The following is an 18,571-nucleotide window of genomic DNA, read 5'->3' on the forward strand; positions in this document are numbered from 1 at the left end:
ATTGTTTAATTGTAAAGTGACTTTAGATTTGTCTAAGATCTTTCTTAATTGGCTAGATACCCTGCAGCTTTGCATATTTGAAACAGATTTTTTAATATAAATACATATGAAAAATAAAGGCATGATTCATATATGTATTTTTTCAAGGAGGGTTAATAAGTCTTCTGTTTTTCTTTATTTTTGATATCTAAGCTGGAAATGCCTTTTGAAAGAGTAAGCAATATTGTAAAGGAATTTTACCTCATATTTTTCATGCATAACAAAATGCTAGGGCTTGCTTATAAAAGCAGATCCAATTTGTTTTCAAATAATTCCTTCGTTTTCAAAATAGTTTCTGCCACCTCCATGCTCTCTTCTCCCAGCTCTTCTGGCTGCGAATGTTTTCTTGTTTTTAGTGAAGGTTTTTTTTTTTCTTCTTTACGTAGTGATTTTGGTTTTCCTTTGTTCTCCCTATTTGGTATGCACATGAAAGCGGATGGTCTGTCGTTCTCTGGGAGCAAATCCAGATGACCTAAAGGACCCAATTAAAATTAGTATTCCGCGCTATGTCCTGTGTGGGCAGGGAAAGGATGAACACTATGAGTTTGAAATAAAGGTAAGTGCTTTTCAGTTGCTTCTCCTTGATGTTTTGTATTTGTACAACAGTAGCATCATAGTAATAATAATAACAGAAAAATGTTTCGTTAAAAAAGTTAGCTGCTAGTTGTCTTTGTCCAGCCATTGGTGTTCTCTTTGACAACATCACAGTTAGCAAAGGTGGACCCAGCAATAGGAAACACACCTGAGAACCTCCAGATTCCAGAAATCACCTTACTAACCCCAAGGAAATGTATTCCAAATGTGCAATTTTTGTCCTTTGTCTAAGTGGCCTCAGTACTGTGAAATATGAGGGGTTGTGATAAGGCATGCACAATACAGGATACTCTCAAGACAAGTATTTTCCAGATGGATCAGTTGTATGCAGCAAGTTGGTGGTCAGGCTCTTGGGATGGAAATTTCCAGGTCTTACTGAGATGTAAGCGGAAGGTATAGAAAATTATTAGACTTGAAATACTTACCTGTAGTAACGAGAGCCTAATTTAAGTATTTTTCACTTATCCACAACAAAAGTTCATTTCATTTCTGGCCCTTGGTTGTTCTGATTCTTAATTTACAATAGGTCTCCCTTCTCCAAACTGTTATCTGTTTCCCCTCCATTCTAGTGTCTTTCTCAGCTAATCTCCTGTGCAGAAATGCTGGAAAAAATGCATATTCATTATGTTTCCTCTGGTACTAAGCCAGTATTTTTTCAAAGCAAGATGTGAAATCTAATTGGAAATGTGCTCTGAGTGCATGTGGACACGTAGCATAACTGATGTACATGGCATCAGAGACTGAATTGGCAGCCTTCTTCACTGAATGTACTGCCAGATGCTTCATTAGGTGGTGAAAGTTGGAGTGACCTGCCTTCATAGTGTGCAAGACTGTTTTTGAGCTATGCTTATGGTCTCTTTCGCAAAGTCTTTCATTAAGATGGTCAATTTTAGCTCAGTTTATGCTAATTAAATTTTCACCTTGAAACACACTGCACTGTTTGTGGATGGAATACTTCCTTCTGCCTTCTGAGTGTTGACTTTGCTGGGGCCAGTAAAAGCCCAATAGCCATCAGAGATGATGAGAAAAAAGTAAGTGCATGTGAAACTTTCCCAAGAACTGTTCTAGTTGCCAACTATTTTCAGCAAATAAGATTTACAAAACTGGATAATGGTTAGTAAAGGTAAAAAAAATAAAAAAATGTTTTGTACTTTTAGTAACAATCAGTGGATTTCTTTTCCAAGTACTTTTCCTTCATCCCTAAAACCCACAGAAGCATGTGCAATGTCCTGGGATAGAGGGATAGTTAAAGAATATATGAAGGAAGACTTGAACTTATTCAGAAGGAAAGGTAACGGGGAAAAATTTAAAAGGAGTGTGATTCTTAACTAGAAAAGAACAGGATGATGTCTCAAGAACAGGTACAAGTGCTTACGAAACTAGGCTTCAGCAGTTGCTTGTGTTTTGTTGCCATGAGGAGCAAGGCTTGCAGACTGACCTCTGATGGCATGGAATGACCAGATGCAATCCTGTGGCTGAGAGCAGTGTATATGGAGCGGCTGTTCTCTTGTGTCGTACTCGTCAGTATCATCTTGCTGTTTCTCCTGTGCCATTTCTAGGCTGCCTATGAAAGAAACTGCTGCTTAAATAACTGCTTTGATGAAGTTCGTAGCAAGGAAATGATGACATACAGAGTAGGGAATGGGCTATCACTTTAACAATTGTATTCCATTGCTATCAACTTCCTTAGAGCAATATTTTTATTGCAGCTCCTATGGACCTTAATTTGGCAGTCTTTGGAATATTTCTTACAGTTATTCCCTTACACAAATCGATCAACTGTGTATGCTGCTTTTCATTTGCCTCCAGATCTATGTTACACTGGGCTGCTTTTGCTGTGGTCAGAATTTGGCTCCAAGCTACAATCTGCAGAGCTTCCACAAACTTTTCTATGTGAAATGTTTTCCTAGCAGAGCTTATATCTCTGATCTGTCTTTCTACAGGCAGGGAGGAAAGAATGTGTACCTCTTTCACCCCTTCTTGACGGGTCAGGGTGCAGTGTCAGTTGTTGAAATAATTCCTTGTTTTAGCCCTGCTTTACTTTGCTCAAGTTAATTTTCAGGTGATGGCATATTAGATTGTACGTCAGTCTTGGGAAGGAGCTGGGGTGGTGTTCATCTCATTCCCTTTGCCGCTATCCAAATGAGCTTTCTTTACCAAGGTTGCTCTTGTTGGAAATATGGGTAGCTGACCTGTTTGCATGTAACAACAGAGTTACCCGACAAAGAGTCAAGAGATGATGGAGTTGCATTGTAAGACGGTCCCCAAACCTTTGAATCATATCTCATACATATCTCAGATGCGTTTTTCCATCAGCAGATGTTTCTAATCGTTGTAGATAAATGCTGGCTTATTGCTGTATAGAGGAACAAATCTGAAAAATATTCTATGTAAGTTTCTTCTCAGGACATGAAGTAGTATATAAGAGGTGAAAACGTATCTAATATGCTAAAAGAGTGGGAATAAGTTTTACACTTCTTAGCAGTGTTGCGGTCAGTTCATAAGTCTTCCAACCCTGATATACCATCCAAAAATAATTTTAGTGCAGGTGCAGCATCTTGTCCATCTAGACATATATAACCTTTGAGAATGAGCCAGCAAGGTGCTCTGTCCACTCGTGTTCTTTCAATGGATATGTCAGATTTCAAGATATTGAGCAAGGCCCATGAGAACCTATAGGAGAGAATTTGAAATAGAAACAAAAACATTCTTTATTAGATTTAAGTTAGCACCTTCTTTTACAGCGAGAGAAATCGTGGAGCTGTTTATGATCTGCTATTAAATATTCAATATTAATGGGTAAATTTCCAAATAAACTTCCATTTGGGCAACAGTTTTATATGCAGTCTTTAAAGACGTGCTGAAGCAGTGGTAACTTAATCAGATCTAAACATAGTTATCATAGACCTGAATTAGAATACCAGAACACTGTTCTTATGTTCTTCTCTTCCTCTCATGTTGCTGTGATACACAGAATATTCAGGCAAGGCCACAGCAGAAACAGCATTTGGGAAGATTTTCTACATTGTAAAGATTGTTGGCATCTGTTTCAGAGAGTACCTCTGGTTACAGACAGCACGTTTGGAAGGCAGAAGGAGCAGCAAGGTGGTAGGGAAGGGGGAACCTCCAGCTCGAAGACACAAGAAGGTCTCCTGAGGGCAGGTGATGGAAGCCAAGCCAGGAATCAAGCACAGCCCTGCAGGGGGTCCTTTGACAAGAACCAAAGTTCTGCATATATAAGCCTTCTCATTTTTATTCAGCTTTCCCTAGTTGTTGTGACTCCTTTCGTTTTCTTTATCCTGTTTGATATTTCATCAAAACTGTCTTTTTCTTGTGTTTTGAAGTCTTTCAGTCATTGTTGATGTGTTCTCTACAGAAGATCCGGGCAGACGCACCCCAAAGCAGTGTTGTTTTGTTTTCCAGATCCATTCAGCCAAGTGCTGTGGTGGGTCTGCTCAGCATGTTGATATTTTTGGTCATTGTTTTCTCCTGAGCTCTATGAGCTATTGTAGAATTTTGGAGTAAAGCAGAAACAGTGCTCATTATTACACAGCTCTTAAAGGAAAAGATGCATGCCCTATGTGGACCTAAATTAGAAAAAAACTAACAAACCAACAAAAATAACAACAACCAACCAAACAAAAAGCCCAGCCTTCCCTCAACACAATTGAACTAACATATTTAAAGATTGATCAAAAAAAGTTCCAAGAAACGGGTCTGGATAAATTCCTTAGTACATTGCAAGTTCTAGATTTTCATATGCTGTATTCATAGATCGCATAAGTGTCCAGATAAGAATGATTTCAAAACATCTTGCAGATTTACTCAACTGTGCATATTTTAATTAAGAAAATACTTTAACTACTAGTAAATTACAAATAAAAAGTCAATGGCTATCCAAATTTAGTTTACTTGGTATTGTTCAAAAGATCTACATTTGTCCTAGTCCCATATGTACAGAGTTTATATTATCTGTCATACATCTTTATTAAATAGGGGGAAAGGAATCCCAGACCAAACTGGCTATATCAGCTGTAGGATTAAAAGACCGTGTTCTAGAAATGTTACTGCTGTGTCGTGTGCACTATTATTCTCCTGTTTATATGAGTGGAGTTTGGTCCCATCTGTTTTAATAACAACATTACTGTGGAGCTTTGGGGAATGGCTAAGATTTTGTTAAGCTTTGAAATTCATTTTCCAATAATATCTGCGGTATGGAAGGGGAGAATGGCTAACGGCATCTCACCTGAACAAAGGGGAAAAAACCATCATTAGCAACAATAAAATTTTGGAGTGTGTTTACTTGCTAGTCTCATACACGAAGTGGGAAAGTAAATGAAGAGGACGAAGGGAACCAAGTCGAGCCAAGCCACCAAACGCTCTAGAGAGCAAGCATCAGGCTCTAGGCAGTGCAGATCTGTCTGTGGCTTTGCTGTTTTCCTTCCTGTGCAGCTCTAACAAGTATTCCTGAAGAGGTAGTTAAAACAGTTGTATTTATTAGCTTCCCTTAAGAAGTTTAATAAAATCGGCTGCAGGCAGTTAGATAAATTTGACACTGCCCCATCGCCTAGACGTCTGTCATGCACACACGACTTCGCTGGCAAGCTGACATACCTGCCCTTCCCCAGGCTTTGCAGCTGGAAGACTCGTGGATGTGTTGTGCTAGACTGCTCCCCTAAAGGCACGCTTCTGTGAAAACTCTAGGGAAAAAAGAGGTCACTTCTGCATTGAGACTGTGTACAAATGAAATCCATCACAGCAGAATTTCACAATTCAGTTGGCAATACAGAATTAAAGCAAAGCAGAAATAATGAGTCGCATCTTTATTTTATGATTATCCGTCGCATGCTAATGTTTACTTGAACATTTAAGTCACAAAGCGCTTTACTGAGTTCTGAGTAATTACTCAGAACAAAATGGTTAATAGGTTAATCAAGATCAGCCTAGCATGCATATTCCTGAATCACTACTCTGTTTGTAGTTAAACCTGCCTATGCATGTTAAATCCATTCACTTGATTTGTAAGGCTTGAGACATTGCTAACAGTCTACTGAGGGAGGGAAACTGCATGATTTTTTTTTTATGAGGGAGTATAGACCATCATGCAGACATCCTAGTAGCAGTCAAGTTTATTGGTGACATGAAAGATGAATTTTATCAGAAATAATGAATTTGCATTGAGGAGATATGCTAGAAAAACATACGCTTTAGAACAGACTAGTTCAGTTGGAAGGGACCTTCCAAGATCATCTAGTCCAACTGCTATTTGTGAAAAGTACGTATTTGTGAAAAGCAAATGTATATTTTGAGAAGTCCAGTTTTGTTTACGTATCTTTTTAGCTAAAAATTGGAAAACAAAACAAAACCTGGTTGCTGATGTCATATGACAAAATATGTTTTGGTTTCCAAAGCACTTCTCCCAGTTTCACTGTTCTGTATGCCCCAACAAGGGCAGAGGAAATGGCGAAGGGTGTACCAGAGATCGGCTTGTTGAAAGCCTGAGTTAGCAGCTGTCAACAATGTTCCTTGGTTGCTGGCTTCCTCTGGCTTTCTTGTCCCACTTTCATTTTATCCTACTTAGTTATCCTGGTCCATTCCCGCTTTCCATAACCCTGTAACTTTGTGATATGCTCAGCAGTGAAGGAGCTGTCTGTTCTTTTTAGGAGTCACTTAATTATTAAAAGCCAAGCCCACGTCTTTGTAAAATGCATTTTATGAACATACTTGTTTTTGATCTTCACATGCAAAATTGTTGCTAGACAGAGGCCGTATCTTATATTAGGCCCATTGGATTTAAAAACAAAAACAAAACAACAAAAAACAACAACAACAAGCTTTCAGGTGTAGGCAATGCCAGCTATTTTTCTCCAGCCATGTTAGTCAGTGTAGAAAAATGCCCACCTCTCCCTGTAGCATCGTTTCGTGATAGCCTTGGACCATCAGAGCTACAGAAGGGCTTTGTTGTAAAATCAAAGGCTCCAGTCATATCACTTTTATGACCCACTTAGAGATTTCCTTCATTACACCTAATTTCAGGCAGTGAAAAAATTTTCTTTTACTGAAATTTTTATTTCACTTTTGCAGTTCCAGTGAGGTTTTGGTATATAACTGATGGCAAATGTGGGTAGTTGGATTGCCTTCCTCTTTGGAAGTTGCTATGTGCTTTTTCACAGGAACATTTCTGTTAATTTTAATGAATTTTCTTGTATAAATGGGATTTTCATCAACATACTGATGATACAGGCCCAGAGTATTTTCAAGGAATATCTTCTACTGAAAACCTATATATATAGGTTTATATATATATGTATGTATATTTATATGTCTATGTTTATATATATAATATATTTACCATACAAATTGGAACGACGTTCTACATGGTAATGAACTGTGTGTATGAGAAACGTATTTAATGTATTTGTGTGTATCTCTATATACATGTATGCATACACATATGAGAATATAGGAGTTTATATGAACATACAGAGAGGCTACACTACACTCGTGCTGGGTGATATTCGTTAGTGGAACACCCACTGATTGTAATGCTGTGAGCGTCATAACTGCACCAAGGAGTGATTGGGGATATTTTAATGTGTTTACAGACTTGTCAAACCACTCTGGAATGTGGAATACGTGTGTTCAGTTTTTAAATTTGCAATCAGTTATCCTTATTTTAAAAACAACAAAACAAAACAAAATACTCTGTCAGTGTAATAAAAAAAAAAAAAATAAACCTATAAAAGCCTATGGAATTTAAGGAAACTAAAATCACCCATTTTAATCTGATAACCTTGTATACTGCACAGTGTCTTGTGTAGTATGTTGTGTGGTTTTACTTCTGATTTTTCTTTTTATATTATCTGATACAGATAACAGTCCTGGATGAGACGTGGACAGTATTCAGGCGGTACAGTCGTTTTCGGGAAATGCATAAAACTTTGAAGTTGAAGTACCCAGAGGTAAGTCTTAGTAATTGTCCTTTTGCAGGAAAGGCTGGAGATAGAGAATTGAAAATAAGTGTTGTTTTTTTTGTTGTTGTTGTTTGTTTGTTTGTTTTGGGGGGGGGGGGCAGCAGAGGGGAGTAGGGTTGGTTGGTTGGTTGGTTTTTGTTTTTTGAAAGATACTTACACAAAAACATTATTCTTAGCCATATGCTTCTAGTAAGATTGGCAAGCCCTTTGGTAGTTTGAACCTCCAAGGCTGCTAGAGCAACGATGGATTGTTGCATGCTGTTGCTACAGTGAAAGCTGCAACTAAATGTGCTGCCTCTAACCATTAATTCCCTTTACTGCTGACTGGCGTCGTTCCCTGGAGGTTGCTGTTTTGTTCATTGCAAAATACTTGCAGTCATATCATGTCATCCTGACAACTCCTCATTTAAAAGAAGTGCGTTGTTCCACAGATACCCTTTTGTAATAGTGGCTTCCAGGTTTCTGCAAAATGGAAAATTGATCTTTCTGACCACCTTTGAGACTTTGAGCATTCAGGATATGAGGAGCGGTGCCTGACAGAGCCTTAGTTCATTGGAGTGAGCGTTTGTAGAATTACGATTTTTGGTTTCCACATCTAGCTTTTAATTATTAATACTTTGCTTCCTTTCTCTTTGTTCCATTTGATATTAGAAGAAATAAATCATTCAAGTGAGTGAAGTGATCCTGATTTGAGAGTTGTCAAAAGTAAAGAAGCCTGGGCTGTGTGTTCAAATGCTATGTAGTAATGCATTAATGTTTGAGAGAGCACAATGCAATAGTGTGGGAAGGCTTTCTTGGTCTACCCTAATGTATTTTTAAGCTAAAAACTGATTGAGCATGGGAAGACCTTGAGATTTAAAGAGTAAAATATCCAGAATCTGTGTCTTGTGGAGATTCAGAAACTTAAGATCATTTTAATTCCAAAAAAGAATGAAAACCAGAATTTGAAACTACCACACACCAAGTATCTAAAGAAATGTAAACCTAAAGAAAAGAAAATTGCAGTCATCTTTTCTGATTGTCAGGAAATTTTAAAAGGGCAAAATGAATTATGAAGAGAAAATTGAAACATTCTTTTTCTACAAAAGCTTTTAAGAATATTATTTGTGAATGAACATCACGGTGATATTTTTGATCCAAAGAAGTTGCTATTTCCTCTTGTATGTCAGAGATCTAGGATGTCGACACTAATATCCTAGCTACCCTAATATCCTAGCTTCTGAAAAGATGGCTAGACAGTCATCCAGGTGAAATAGAAAAGGGTTACCTGTATCCCTCTGCAGACTGAGCTTCCCCATTTAGGAAAATGTGTTCAAGTAGTCTTTTTCAGAGTCCTGATAGTACATTGAGGAACAATTGTATTTGACTTTTTCAATTATGTCAGAGGGAGATCAACTTCATTGCAGCTTCATTACATGTAGTAATCAGATTCAGGAGGAATCCGATGCTCTTAAAGCTTCTATTAAAAAGTCCTTTGTGCTGCAGCATGTTATTGTCAGCTTTTTGAATTAAGCATTTGTGACTCACAGGCTGAAAAAAGTCATGCTTTTTGGTGTTACAGCGGGGAGGTTTTTTTGTTTTATTTTTTTCTGAAGAAGCATAATAATTTAGGAGTGGTATTAGCAGGTCAGAAAAAAGGCAGTAATGCCTTCTGCAGGTTTCTTACCAGCTTTGAGCAAGAGACATAGGGGCCCTGGTGTTATATTACCTCCGTGCATCTCCTGAGAACAGTTACAGGTAAATAATTCTTTCCCAAATACGGAGAATATATCCTTGAAATAAGCGTTTTTATTCTTTTTTGCTTCTTCACTCTGTCTGCCGTCATGCTGGCAATCTCAATCTATTTCCCATTTTAGTGTGCTGATTTCTTTCTTATTGGCTTTTTTTTGTTGCCATCTATCTGGTCTTAGGTAAATTTACTGAGATTAACATCAACTACATTAACAGAATTATTGGTTTAACTATACAGATAATTAAATTTCTAATTTCCATGTAGGAGATTCATTATAGTATGTTTTACTGAGTTATCTGTTCCATTCTCAACAATTTCTGTGTAAGTCAGAGCAAATACCAAGTCTTACAAGTTTGTCAATATAGCTTTTGCTAAAATATGGTGCTCTTTGGAGAAGCACATTAATGTGCTTTGGCTTCTAATATGCTTGAAAGAAATGTTTGCTATGTTACTTTCTGAAACAACAGATCTGTAGCTTTATTAGCATCTTCTTCCAGTTTTTATTTAGCCTCCACTTTAAAACAGTCTCGGGTAAATTATCAGTCAGGTTCAATATGCATATCTTTGCTAAGTACAAAGCATTCTAAAGCTCAAAAGAAGAGAGGTAAGTGTTTGATCGTGTCATCTACTGCGTTTGTGGTAGTTTTCTCCCTGTCACTGAAGTACCTGTTCTGGAAACCCTGTTCCCTGCAGCACTGATGTTGTCGTCTCTGTTTTATACAGTACAGGCTGTTGTGTTGTGTCCACTTCTGCTTTGAGACTTTGAGGCCCCACAAATAAATGGCAAGTTTGTTGGCAGAAGAAACCTCACTAATACACAGCTGGTTTCTTCTGCTCGTCAGCATTTCCACAAACTATGGTGCCTTTGTTTGTTGGAGGGGACAAGCACATTGTGACGGATGAAACTTATAATGTTGTGCACTGGAGTAAACACTTGATGTTTGTTTTCTGTGAAGGAATTTCATTATCAATGTTACGTATGTGAATGATCGATGGTTTCCATATTTTTACCTTTTTAAAATAGTCTTTATGATAATTTTGGATTGGTTTTGCAAAGTGGGTAGGAGTTCAGTTTGTGCGGCAAATTGAAAGTCATCTGTCTCCTGCTGATTTGTCAGTGGCTTAATTTGGCATTCGTTATGACACTAAAATACATTTTAATACCAAACTTGGCAAAGTTGCATTCGTAGTTACTATATTTTGTTCCGAAGAAATGTGGTTCTTAAAAGCAATGTTATCAGAAGCCATCAGAGATGCTTTTTATTTTGCATCGCTCACCTTCCAACTCTAAATTAATATTTATAATGAACAGAGAAAATACGGTGGATGGTGCTTAATATATGAGTGTCCTGCTTTTAGAAGTGAACTTTACAGCTCATTAGTTGCTTGGCTGTGAGTTACTACATCAGTATTTTAATAATTTGCTGATCTTGCATTTCATGTTGCTGTCACTGAATTCCCAAAGGAATGCACTGGAAAACTGATTTATTGGGAAGGCTTAAAAAAAAGGGTCTGTCTTTTCAGAGGCAGAAACTGTCTGTCTTCCAGTCTCAAAGTATATTATATTTTATATGCCTGCACATTTCTTGTTATGTAAATAACTGGATGGTGAGAACTGTGTATCTAACTGAAATGTGTCACGTGCAAATTCTGAAAGACTGAGGAAGCTGAAGTAGGGTGAGATTGTGCCAGAGGCAGATAAATACCAGCATTTTAACAGTCCCTGTGTGTGTTTGTTTATTTATTTATTTATTTTAGGCCTACACAATTGCCATTTACCCAGCTACACTGCTAATTTGTTAATGACATTCTGATTATATTTTGAAATTTAATTAAGACCATACCTTGGTTTTCACTCGCAGTGGTCTGTGTAATGAATGTATTTTTTGTTTGTCATCAATCAGAAACAGGAGCAAATGGGCTCTTTAATTGAGATATGAGAACTTCCAGTGTAAGATTCTCTTTTTTTCCTTCTTCATCTTTTATTAGAGGTTCACAATTTTGAAGTTGTACTGGAGTGCTGGTTTCTACAGAAAACTTTTCCTTCCTGATCCCTGCCTTGATGAGAGGGATGCTCTCTCCTCTCTGCTAGTTCTGCAAGTTTGAGTGTTGTAAATCTGTGATGACCAGTGCTCCCAATTTCTCCCCGCTTTCTTGTCTCTTCTTTCTTTCAAAGGACAGTAGAGGAACAATTGACTATTTATCATTCCTTGCCTGAATCCAGGGTCGGTGAAGGGCTCATGCTTGTGTGGGTCCCCTGTTCCCACCTCCATCTGGGTAGAGAAGCCAGGCTTCGTGGGGCTTTCATTGTTGGCTTTGCTTACAGTTTCCCATCACTCTTCCTGAAACTTTTCGCGTGCGTAAAAATCTCTAAATGGTGTTAAGGGAAGCACCTAGTATCAAGACATTTCTATTCTTAATGATGAGTCCCTGTCTTAAAATATTAGTAAATTCATGCAGAGATTGCCAAAGAGCAGTTAAAATGTATATTTGCATTTATAGGTTCATTCATGAAGATAAGGATGTGTGTAGGCAAGATTTCTAAAGTGCTAAAGCTGTTGACTTCTAGTCCATATAACAGAATGTAATAATTTGTGTATTTGTATATGATGTATGGAGGTCTGAATATAAGTACATATTCACATCTATCACTGTCTAAAGCACAAAAAGACTGGTTATGATTTTTGAAGGATTTTAGATCATAATTGAGCCAGCTTTGCCTTCCACTGGTCTGCTTTTTGTCATGCATCCAGTTGGTCATGGAATATAATATCCACATCCAAAGCAGCAGGAATGTCTAAATAAGCTTAAATCTTCGATCCAAAGTTGCCACCTGACCTGCGTCTCTCCATACGCTGTTCCCAGCCAGGGACATGAGTGTGCGAGATAGATTGCAGTAGCGCATAACGTGAATCTTGAAGTTAGGATTGCAGGCTGCTGTGGGAATGTTGCTTGGATGGTTGGGTTTTTCAGGAACGTTACGTATGGGACAATAAAGATTGCATTTTATAACCATAAGGTCAACATGCTGTCTGTCTGGTTTCAATTTTTCAGTCTAGATGTCTGGAGGAAAGGCTGGTATCGGTAGTGTCAATGAGTCATATGTATTCTTTTACTTCTGAAGAGAATATCCTCTTCTAATCAGAAATCTGTGTAGCAGAATATAATTCTGTTGGAGCAGACTCAATTGTAGGTGTTAATAGACTCTTGCTTTGCATAAGAATTGTATGAAACTCAAAGAGCAGAAAGTACTTCTCAAGTTTGTCAGAAATGGTATGTAAACATTTTAGAATATATATTGAATTCAAATTATTTGTTGCAAGCTTATTTTCAAAATATTTTAAATATTTCAGGCTTTTGAAAGTCCAAAGTAGTTTGCCTTTTTTACTAAAAATATTTTTTATTTCAAAGAGATGTAACAAATGTTTTGTATCTCAGTGAATCCAGTTCCTGTTTCATCCAGCCATGCTGCCTGCAACAACCCAACTTTATGTAGATGCATGTTATTAAAATACGACACCAATTTTCTAATCCCTTCTAAAGTTCTCTACTCTCACTTATTATTGGGAGTAATTCTGCCCTGTAGTAATGAGTGAAGAGTCACGAACTGTTTATTTAGCCGTCACGGACTGATCTCACAGTCCTTTCCTTTTGCCTCCATCCTCTTCTTTTGGGTGACCCCCAGAGAAGGAAAAGATCTTCACTTTCTTTTTAAGTGGTCTGTACCTCTGTTGCTCTTGATAAGTAATAAGTGGAAGAAATCTTCAACATGAAATGCCAGCACAGTTGATGGTAAGGGAATGAATATGAGGTGAAGCCACTGATTTTTGATAATCCCAGATTCTGAGATTATCAAAAGGGTCACTGAAAGATAAATACAGCTTTTTGGTAACTTTCAAGACATGGTTAGTGGAGTTTTTGTTTGTTAATTTTGTTGTTGTTCTTTTTCTTCTGATAGTTATAAAGTAATTGGGTGAGCTCTGTGTATTTGTGTAACAGTTTTAAAAAATCTTGTCTGAGATGCAGAATTCTACCAGCTAAGAGAGAATACAGTTAGAGAAGTTAAACCCAAACCAGCACTAGGTTGGCGTACCTTGTGCAGAGCAGTTAGGGCAGCTTTTCAGCTGCGATCTTAGCTTTCTGACTGCTTCCACTTTCTGACTTGTAACTGTGCAGCTGTAGCATTTCATTAAACGTAAAACTGTGTTAATCTCCTGGGGTTACTTCAAAAGGGAAAAGGATGAGGAAGCAATAACTTCGAGGCACTTGGCTTGCGGGGCTGCTGAGCCAGTTGCTATGTAACTGGTGAGTTTCTGGAGCTTAGGAGCTGCTTTGGCGGCAGAAGACAAAAGCTTGTTGCATCACAGCTGGTCTGCCAGAAACTCCACTGGTTTTACCATTGGATTTTGTCATTTACTGGTGTGTCAGTAACTGTATACTTAATATATAAGATTTAGGTTGTACATGTGTATTGAATGCAAAATTCTGGACGCCTTTACGTTTCTGGTGTTCAGTTGTAGCAAATGGAACAGCACTGTGGCTGTAAAAAAAAAAATAAATACAAAAAGAAAAAACAAACTTCTAAGACTATTTAAAATGAATTTGTTCTGAAATCTTCAATGCTTATGCCAAAGGCTTGACCCTGCTGTGACCAAAGTCCCAATCCTTTCACAAGTTCAGTGATTGCTGAGATTGATGTTTAGAGACTCGCGAACAAGAAGCAAGTTAAAATCACAGGTTTACATGCTCTAGAGAGCAGGGTGTAGCATATAGTAATGAACATGATGGTACAAATCTTGCTGCAAATGTTATCTCATTATTTTAGAAAGTCTGTTTTTTCCTATATGTGGATTCTTAATTCAGGTGCTTTCCGTTTCTACAAGCTCCATGTCTCTTAGCATAGTATATAACAATATTTTAAGATTTATTTTGCATTTGAAAATTTGACCCAGTGAAAAAATGAACTTGTTGATGCTTTGTGGCTTGACTCAATGGATGCTTCTGGATACTAACTGTCAGTCTTGAAATGACTTATTTTTTAAATAATCAAGAATATGTCCTGTAGGTTTGTTTTTATGTAGGAGAAATGCAATAACAATGGAAAAATGTAGTAAGAGTAGTAAATCTAACATGCTAATGCTAGGACAAACGCTAAGCATATATAAGCAGTCTAACAGTTGTCTTTGTCTTCTTTCAGAGAACTGGATATTTGAGCACAGGTTAACATGCAAATTGTTTGCAACACTAATGTGCTTTTAAATAGTGAGTGCCATGATGGGTATTAGAATAACACATCTGGCAGAATTATACTTGTATAGAAAAGCATACGGAAAATAGTTTTTGAAAAAAAGATCAAGTATTGGCAGACCTTATTTCTTGTGTTCTTGCCCAGGACTTTGCTCTCCGTAGTAATGTATCTTTCCATAAATATTGAAAGAAAAATATAGTAGTAATCTTTAGAATCCATATCTGTATGTAAACCTTATAATACTGTTATACAAGCATGTGATTATAGCCTTCACCTTTATTCAGTACAAATTGCAGTAATTATGGTATAGATAATTTTAGATTTTAGCATTTATATTCTTGTCACCTCTAACAGCCAGGAAGTACAAACACAGGAAGCGTATTTTGTCACATACACTTTTTCAGCTCACATTGCTAATTACATTATGTTCAGAGAATTGTGAGAGCCTGTAGGTTTGTATACATAGTACTGCCATGTCAGCCTTAGCTTGCCATTAGCTACAGAAGTAACTGAAGTGGTAGATCCCTAAATGCTTCATCTGGCCTTTCTTTCTGTAGCGTGAGACTTTCTGCTGCTGCTGTTTTTAAAAGAATTTTTAGCACTTTGCTTAGTATGTCAGTCTGCAAATGTATATGAACAGGAGAATTTGTTCCCACAAATGAAGTGTAAAAATCATCCCTGTTAACCACATCATATAGTTCATTGCAGGTTCGGTTGCGGGGAAGTGTATTTATTCCACGTGGCCTGTCTGAGTTCGTAGTTGCCAACCGGGACATGAGCATCTGAGGCATAGCAAAACCACTGGCATGGTTGCTTCCAGCATACTATACCATTCCCTATCAATTTCCAGTGGGAAAATGAATTCAGCGTCTGAATTTTGCGTCATAAAACTGAATTTGAATGTGTAAGAGCCTTGTGAAAGCCTGCCTTTGGGATTTATTTGCAATAATTGTTGTCTGGTATGCTAGATTTGTGCAGAAAAGTTTTCTTGGGTTGGTAGAGGCAGTTCTGCAGAAGCAGTTTCTCTCTATACCTCCTCCTTTTCCCACATTCCCTGCTGTGGTTTGGTCAATGATAACTCTTTTTTTTTTTTTTTTTTGGTCTGTCCTGAGCAACTAATGAAACCTGTGAGTTTCCAAAGAGTTCCGTGGGAAAATGCCATTGGCTTTATAGGTCTCCAGATAAATTCAGCACAAGACAAGATTAACCTGCAGGCAGAAATCAAATGCCAGGTTTCACTGATTGTGCTATGCAAAAGTCTTACACATTAACATCATAGGAATTGAAAAAAGAAGAGTTTGAAAGGGGTGAGTCCTTCATCTCATAATTCATGAAGCATTTGACGGGATAATTGCTTTGATTATTTGATAATCTGATTTTCAAAGCTCTGCTCAATTATCTAGTGAATCTGCATGGTATCAAAGTATTCATTTTGTTTTACCAGTAAAATAATTCTGGATGGATAATAGCTGTCTGTGAGAGAGGCATGCCTCTAAGAAGAACAATTCCTCGACAATTTAACTAGAGTTTTACTTGCTCGCTAAGATTCAGCCATTTTTAGCTGCTCCTGAGTGTCTGTAGGCACTGGGAATGCCTTAGGCTGCAACCCTGTCTTTCTATTTTCTGCATGCTTAGTGAAAGGCAGAGAAGAGGATTGGAGTTTTGGCTGTTCCTTTCTCTTTTTAAAGAATTGCCTTACTTTGGAAGACATTAAGACTTGTGCTCCATTAATCGCTAGCTGTTATTGACAGTCTAGCTATCTCCTAACAGTTTTGTGAAGAACAACTTGTTCTCACTTGTTGGTCAGGGATATGTTGCTAGATTAAGTAGACTTTTCAAGTAGAATCCTTTTGGTTTCAGTTGATTTAGGATATGACTCAACTGTAACTCTGGTTTCTGTGAACATATCCAGGCTACTTTCAACCAATAGCGTGGATAGTAGCAAAACCTGTCTGCTTCCAGCTATGCTGCCAGTTGCATTTTTTCCTTAGATGTATAGATGGTATTACTGACATAGCTGGAGTCACGAAGTTATTAGGATAATTTTAATTCACCACCTGATCAAGAGGATTATAACAAGTTTCTCTTGAGGTTCGCATGGCAGGGTTTGGGCAGGATATTACAGGATTGTCCTCTGTTCATTTGAAACCTCAGGGACAATGAACAGGTCGATATAGGTTGCAGGTGTTGCTGCATACTGAGAATATTTAGATGTTTATTTTGATTTTGCTGTATTAAGCAAATGAGTGAGTTGTTGTCTAAATCAGATTAAGGTACAGGTGATTTAACTGGTGGAGGTGCCATTCAGATAGGGCTGAAGTAGTCTGAAGGACGGAAAATCTCTTGAAAAATCGTTTTCTGCCTCTGTATTTGACAACAACAGATGTTGGGTGTTCTAACATAAGCTTATGGCTTACAGTTTATCCAGCTGCTCTTGAAGAGTTGAAGAAGAGGTGTATTTTATGCTGAGATACTGACTTATTGTCCCAGCTTTTGGGATATAAAGATTAAAATGAAGCATGGTTCCTTGCTTCCATAGACCATATTTGCCTTTGCTTTAGAGATGAATGTCTTCACTTAGCTCTTGAAAGCATCTACTGCAAGTCTTCAACCCTGACCATCCCACTAGAGGATCCTACACACCTGCCAGAGAGCAGCAAGATCGGGGCTAATCCACGAGGAAAGGCAAGGCAGGAGCTTGGGGTGGCTGCAGCACAGGCAGCGGGGCCTAACAGCCCCGGGGGCAGTCCAGCAGGACCTGAGCAGGGAGCTTGTAAGAGTGTCAGACATCATCTAGCATGAGCAATTAAGAGGTCAGGTCCAGGGTCCATCCATAGTGGACCAATGACTGGTGAAACATCAAGGGGGGACTGACTGTAACAGCAGTGATCTGTTGCAAATATCCCCCTTCTTACCATACAGTGCTTTAGGTAGAAAGGTTAAAGGGTGAATTGCTTACCATAAGAGGCACTTCTTACCTGAGGGTCTTTTGTAAATATTAGTTTATCTTGTTCTGCTAATGAGGTTTAGGATTTGCTATGGTGAAAATAGTGTTCTGTTTCTTATTTAGAAATGAGTTGGCTTTGGAAGAAAGGAAGAAAACAAATTTCTTGGCCTTGCATGGCCAGTAATACAGTTTGTTTCTAAATGAGCGACCTTGGGTTGTGTGTTCACAAGGAGATCTTCCTGTAAGGCTCTTGGGATGCTTTCTTGACTGCTGTAAAGTAAATAAATAAAAAATAATAATAATGATAACCTGGAAGTGTCTTTTACCATCTGTCTGTGCAACACAGAGCATAAAGAAGGCTCCGTCTTACAAGAGAGAATTTTCTATCCCAGTACAGAGCCCAAAGCAAGAAAGCCCAAGCAGTAAAATTTATTAGACATCCCTGCATGACAAAATCAATAAAATACAATCTCTTATGGTTTAATATGAAAATATACCTAAAGAAGCAGTGGCTTTCAAGAAAAATATTGAGCTGGAGATACAGAATTGAAAATGTCAAGGAGAAGAAAAGTAAAGGTAGAGGATGCAGTCTGGTTCACTATAGGGCTAATTTCAGAACCAAAGCCAGAAGTAATAGTGCAGAGGGCGAACTGTGTGGTCTCCTTTAAAAGACAAATGCCATTATGCGGATGTCTGTGATGCAAGTGCCAGTGAGATGAAAAAGCACACCTTTCTGTGGGTTCAGAGCTTTGGGAGCCAATGCTAAAACATGCAATTAGTTCGTAATTATCTATAAATGGCTATGAAGCTGTGAATGATAAAAGGAATCAGAGCTACGTTTCTGGCCAGTCTCTTCTGAACCGAAGCTATTATTTTCTGTCATACTCAGTTCTATGTACTGTTGGCATTAATGATACTTTAATGACTTGTGGTGTACAGTGCTGTTGGCAATGCTGAGCTGAGGTTGAGTGTAGACTGTATTTTTTATGAAATACTTTAAATTTCTTCCGGTCTTCATCTTAATGCTGCATGTCCTA

General features: G+C 37.9%; 1 protein-coding gene across 10 annotated transcripts in view; it reads left to right on the top strand.

The window, feature by feature from the left end:
- Positions 1 to 18,571, top strand: part of KIF16B (kinesin family member 16B) — a 158,170-nt gene that overhangs the window by 110,269 nt on the left and 29,330 nt on the right. For 8 of the 10 annotated variants that reach the window (XM_080587131.1, XM_080587133.1, XM_080587136.1 and 5 more), the window contains 2 exons: positions 473 to 595; positions 7,506 to 7,595. In XM_080587131.1, the coding sequence (XP_080443257.1) occupies positions 473 to 595; positions 7,506 to 7,595 (213 nt within the window). Of the gene's footprint in view, positions 1 to 425; positions 596 to 7,505; positions 7,596 to 18,571 lie in introns of all 10 variants that reach the window. The other 2 variants (XR_013949285.1, XR_013949286.1) reach the window with 1 other exon arrangement.

The sequence above is a fragment of the Anser brachyrhynchus genome (genome assembly GCF_964034855.1).
Source record: "Anser brachyrhynchus genome assembly, chromosome: 3".
Lineage (NCBI taxonomy): Eukaryota > Metazoa > Chordata > Aves > Anseriformes > Anatidae > Anser > Anser brachyrhynchus.